The 6000-nt window shown below is 43.7% G+C and overlaps 1 protein-coding gene across 7 annotated transcripts in view; it reads right to left on the bottom strand.

The window, feature by feature from the left end:
• KIZ (kizuna centrosomal protein) overlaps positions 1-6000 on the bottom strand; it is a 78893-nt gene that overhangs the window by 56851 nt on the left and 16042 nt on the right. For all 7 annotated transcript variants that reach the window (XM_014962479.1, XM_014962483.1, XM_014962482.1 and 4 more), the window contains one exon: positions 2096-2462. In XM_014962479.1, coding sequence (XP_014817965.1) covers positions 2096-2462 — 367 coding nt within the window. The remainder of the gene's footprint in view (positions 1-2095; positions 2463-6000) is intronic.

Genomic DNA, 6000 nt, shown 5'->3' with positions numbered 1-6000 from the left:
GGAGCGGAGGAAAGGGCCATTTTCTTGCTTCTTTCACCAGTGGGAAAACAGATTTGTTCCTTCCTATATTTTATGCTGCCACTGCCAAGCAGCGGCCAGGGAGCAGCAGGAGAGGCTGGCAAGCACCACTCTGCAGCAGAGCCTGGCATGTACTCACTCCTAGGATGGGACAGCCAAGCATCTTCATCAGCTCTCCTCATTTGCAGCGTGGAAGGTCGAGCTTAGGAGAGCTGGAATAAGCCAGTACCCTCCACACATTGAAACCTGGACCGCACAGTCCCCTCACTATGCAACACACATTTGGCAAATAGATATGCAAAGCCCCCCGGGCAGCCTCGGGCGATTGCTGTGCCATTTGACAAAAAGCTCATTTGGATTTTGAACCCAACCACACAGTTTCTGTGAAGGTAGAGATATTAAATGGGTATTTCTTTCCCAGCCACGATGCTGGCCACCTCAGCCTGCCCCACGGGGAGGAACCAGCGCTCTGCAGAGCCACAGGCACAACCTGGGGCTCATGGAAGCCAGGCTGGACTCCTCTCCTTCCAGTGCCAGAAAGGACATACTTTCATGAAAATAAAGAAGTGGCAAATACATCCCATGAAAGAAAATGAGAGGCAAATAAATTGCTTAGAGAAAGAAAAAGGAATGGAAAAAAAAAAACCACCAAGAAAGAGGATGTCAGAAAAACCAGAAAAACCCCAAGAAGTAGCACAGAAGAGCAACTGATGGGGATGCCAGCTTTCATCTATAAAGAAAACCACAATTGTTACAGGAGAGCATGGTTGCCACCAGTTTCCATTATAAATAGCTCCATTTTAGCAACTGTTATAGGGCTTGGAAAACTAGTTTAAGGTTGAAGAAAATTGCTATGTTAACTGGCAAAGCATGGGAGAGTATTTCTGCAAGGTCTTAAAAAAAGGAATAAACTGGTACTTAGTAACAAATCTTTCACTGTGACTTCAAAACCAAGTCCATTATCTTACTTCAAAGTAACCAACCAAGCCAGTAAAATAGGAGAGAAAACATTTTGCTAAGATGGGGAAAACAAAACAAAAAAAAAAAGGAATAAGAAGCTGGAACACAGCCTTCAAGAGCAGCACATCTCATCCCAGAGCAAAAGCATCTTGGCTGGGAGGTATGTTCAGGAAAGTCCAGAACAAGGCAGAGAACCCACACTGAGGAGGAGTTAAACCAGCCACGTACAGAGACATACCCATCCTCAGTCTACACTGCCAAATCCCAGTTTTGGAAATGGGTGAACTATTGGGCACAAGCATGTGAGGGAAAAGGAAATAATTGAAAAGAGTTGGAAAGGACCTTAAAGATCATCTAGTTCCAACCCCCTGCCATGGGCAGGGACACCTCCCACCAGATCAGGTTGCTCAAAGCCCCATTCAGCCTGGCCTTGAACATTTCCAGGGATCAACCTGAACCAGAAGTGATGTACTCTTCCAGTGAAGTAGGTTCACATTAAACCTCTTAAACTGAGGCTTAGACTACTTCAAGACAACCACAGAAACAGCAGTGAGGAAATCTTCACTTTCTAGTAGTGAACCTGAACAGGCTCAGCCCCCAGCATGCCCAGATGAATGGCTTGGAGAAAGCGGAGTCAAAAGAAAAAAAGGAAAAAGAATCACAGAATCACAGAATCTTCGAGGTTGGAAGGGACCTTAAAGATCATCTTGTCCAACCATCAACCTGACTGACAAAAATAGACACCCACACAACAAACAAGGAGCATCATCACTAAACCAGACCTCCCAGCACTACATCAACCCGTCTTTTGAACACCTCCAGGGATGGTGCCTCAACCACCTCCCTGGGCAGCCCATTCCAGTGTCTGATAACCCTTTCAGTGAAAAAATTTTTCCTAATATCCAGCCTGAACCTCCCCTTGCGTAACTTGAGGCCATTTCCTCTTGAAAAAAAGCGCAACTTGAGGCCATTTCCTCTTGAAAAAAAAAAGGTGCTGCCATGCTTCAACCAGACTGTAACGCACACAAGGAAACCCAGCAGCTGTGGGCATCACTCTGGCTGGGATGCTCACGCGCCAGCATCAAGCAGAGGCAGACAGGCATGTGCCCCACCATACCTGGAATGCTTCCCTGCAGCCATTCCTCCTCAGGTTTGGGATCAGATGCCGAGGAGATGAGCTGCTCAGAGCCTTCCTCGCTGGTGGCAAGGTCCCCACGTGTCGCTGCTCCCTCCACTGATGCATCAAACTCTCCATCGGCACTTCTGCTCTCTGGATCAAGTCCTTCAAGTGATGGAGAGCATGAAGGTGAGTCAGGTACCAAGTGGCTTTCTGTGGGCCAGGAGGGCTTCTGCCACATGCCCAAACCTCCAGTGGCTGAAACAGCTGACCTGTGGAGGCCCATAAAGACTGTTGCTGGGTGATACAGTCCTTCTGGCACAGATGTCTTAATGCCAACTCCTGCCTGTCTTCCAACCTGCGGAATCTGAAAAACACATGTGGGAGATGGCTTAAGGAAACAAACAGGCAGCATGTTGCAAATGGAACTTCTAGAGGATCAAGTGTTGATTTCTGGAGAGAAAACTGTAACAGAATTCAAGTATTTTGTATAGCATTATTACACAAACACTTGGCATGCCTTTCTTGCATGCTAGTGCAAGAAAGGGCCTGGATCTCAAGTGAAGCTCCATGAAACAAAACAACTAGCACCAAAAACAAAACAAACACCCAACCTGACTAACAGGGACTGAAACACATAAAGGACTCAAATTAAACTAAACAGTAACTGGTTTTTACACCAGCAGGCAAACTTTTAAAATTAGATTCCTTCAAAGGCTTCTAAAACCCTGGACCAAAATACGATATTTAGATCTACCCACCAATGTCACTGAAAATACCTTGAAGTTGCTGACTTAGTGTTCTATTCATGACTCTGTACAGCTGCTGGCAGCCAGTGATTTAGGTACCACAGCATCCTGAAGCCAAGACATGATCATTAGGACCCCATTGCAGTGTCCGTGGCACAACTGGCCTTTCTGGAGCCACCTGCAACAGCTGCTCTGAAAAACTTCCTCCTCCCACTCTTCTCATGGTCTTCTCTAGAAGGCAACAGGATGAGGAAGGGTCCTCAGAGAGTTTTAAAGGTACATCTGCCATGACTTATTTGTCTGTATCTCAAGCTTTGCTCACAGCCCATCAATAAAGTAAACAAGAATGAGGAAAAAAAAAAAAATCACTTTATTCATTGTCTTCTTTCTGCTTGTTCCCATCTGTTAGATCATGCTAAAGAGGAAGAATGGCTACTCAGCTAACGCCACACAGATCAAGTCACATTTTCCACAAAGCAACTTTGGGCACCAAGCAGAAATATGTTAAATGGCACTTTCCTCCAAGAACTGTTGAACTTGCATAAAAATAGTTCCAACAGTATAACCACTCCGCTTCTAAATCCCAGCGTTTTAACACTTGCCTTTTTTTCCTTTGTAAATCTACTCAATCAGAACAATTTAGAAGGAGGGGCTACTGCCACTACTACTACTAAAAGGTCACCACCAGTTTATGCAAAGCCAAAATTAGCTATTGTAATACCATTGTTCATACTAAGCAGGGTTTAGTTTTCAGCCCCAAATCACAGCAAGACAATTTACAGTCACCTCCACACCTCTCTCCTCCCTTTCATTGCCTGACCTCTTCCTACCATACAAAGTCAGCTGCCAAGCCCAGCTTGAAGGAAACAAAGGCATCTTGTCTAGTCTGTGACCAAGTTTCATTAAAAAAAGCTCAAATTCCACATAACAAGCAGCAGAACAAAAACCCATGAAGTTATTTTAGGAGGAGTAAAGGTTTGCTACTCAGATTAAGTTTACAGCTTATTCCATCACCACTGCTCTCGGCCTTCTCCTAATTACTTTTCACATCATGGATTTGCTGCTTTAGAATGCATCTAGCAAGTACTTTATGGATTTAGCAGCTCCTGGATGTAGTGTTCCAAAACAAATGCAATTCAAGCAGGTACAAGTGCTTGGCAGAGTCATAGCAGACATGTATCTCTAACAAGCTCCTCTTTGATTGCAGGAAAAAAATAATAATCTCTTCACCACTTTTGCATTCTCAAAGCAAAACTATGACAGATAATATCGGTCTAGGTACTGGTTTTGCCACCAAAAACAGTAAAAACATGTAGATGACCCACCTAAAACAGTCAACACAATTACTGAACTTCATGTTGCTCCAGCTGGGAGTTAAATGAAGTCTCTGCACAAAGCACACTTAACAATCCTCTTTTTGCTTGTGGAGTGCAGGCTCCCCACTTCTTCCTCCAGTAACAAATATGATCTTTCTTTTATTATCATTAAAGTGTTTGGAAGAGAACAAAGATAAGAAAAAAAATGCCTTCCATTAAGACTTACAAAAGGGCACAGTCTCTGCTGTCAGTAGACCACCACATGAAAGCTAGGGAGGTGAGGTCAAGCCAGAGGCTCATCATTTTCAGGTGGCAGTGTCACTCTCACCTAGTGACACCTCCTTCTTCATGGAAGGATGCTCTGCCACCCACAGGTGTCCCTGGGAGGTGCCCTATGGCCTGTGCCTTACAGACACGGCAGTGCCAAGATGCACAAGTCCAAAAATCTTCAAGAGACTTCAAGGAAGTGCTTCAAAGTTGAAGAAGCCAGACTTCATTGCACAAAGGTGTCAGAAGCCCACGTTACACAGCAAGGACCTCTTCAGTACAGGACCTCTCCTTCAACTCTTTAACACTGGATTCCTCTTACACTGGACTTCAAAAGACTAGTGCTCAAGTCCTTTCCATGGAGAATCATGATTTTCTAGTCAAACACTCTTTGGGAATATGATTTCTAAGCCCGAGGACTCTAGAGTCCAAAAGAGCACGTATCCCATGGCTCAGAGAAGGACCAGGTATTCACATTGGTGTTTTAGGGGCATTGGGATACTGACCCCAGATTGCTTCTGTGATTGTTCTTCTTGGTCTCCAAGATGCATCACTGACAGGGTTATCACACAACCACCGGCATGCTGACTAGCCTGAAGGAAACCATCATGATACCAGTACTGGCAAGTAACACTGGTTCCAAGCTGTGATGATTTGCATGTCGGATATACCACCTGCTAACCACAAATGCTCCCTACAATTACTCTGTGCCACATCACCAAGAACAAACTCTTGGGTTTTGGACATGAGAATAAGCAGATTTTAAGTTAGGTGAAGGTGGTGGGAAACAGGCACAATCAGTCCAAACAAAAAAACAAAACACAAACCACACAGTTACAGAGTAAGATCTGAGACACAGCACACAAACAAGGCAAGGATGCATAATTTAGTTGAAGTTATCTTTGGATTTATGAAGGGAGATGAGAAGGAGAAAGAAGGGGGACAGGGGAGGAAAAAGTCCACTATCAAGCTATTAACTGTAATGCAACATGAAGTGACATGACTTGGTACACACCAAGTTCTTGTAATGCCCAAAACCTGCTAACAGTTTTTAAAAATTTAAGTCAGACTGTAAGCCTTTGATGTTCTAGTATTTGTTAACTTTTCCATAGGTTAGAAATCACGTCTCCTACAGCGACTGCTTTTAATTTAAGAATCTAGCATTCAAAAACAAACTCACCTTTCCACACACCTCTGAATTAAAAACATAATTCGCAAACTGCTGGAGGCCTGCTTATATAGGTCAAGGTTGCTCGGGTTCATTGCTTTGTATATTACAGTTTAAAGAATGCTCTAAATTCAAGGTGTTTAACTTTTTAATCTATGGGGAAAACTTCCTATAAACTCAGATTAACGACTGCTAATGCACTGAAGAAAGAAAACCCAAAACCTTCCTCCTACTATAAAAACAAAATAGTGTGGCCTCTGTTTCTTTTCTGATAAGAGTCTTAAATACCAAACATTTAACTGCATAATAACATTTACTGGCAGCAAGGCAGCCTGCTTAGTAGATATATAAAGCAGGTAAAAGGAGAAAAAGTTAATTTCTTGGCTGAATGATTCCATCGGTAGC

Source organism: Calidris pugnax, unplaced genomic scaffold, assembly GCF_001431845.1.
Source record: "Calidris pugnax isolate Ruff unplaced genomic scaffold, ASM143184v1 scaffold147, whole genome shotgun sequence".
Lineage (NCBI taxonomy): Eukaryota > Metazoa > Chordata > Aves > Charadriiformes > Scolopacidae > Calidris > Calidris pugnax.
The sequence above is the reverse complement of the archived record's forward strand: the minus strand, read 5'-3'. Positions and strand labels throughout refer to the sequence as shown.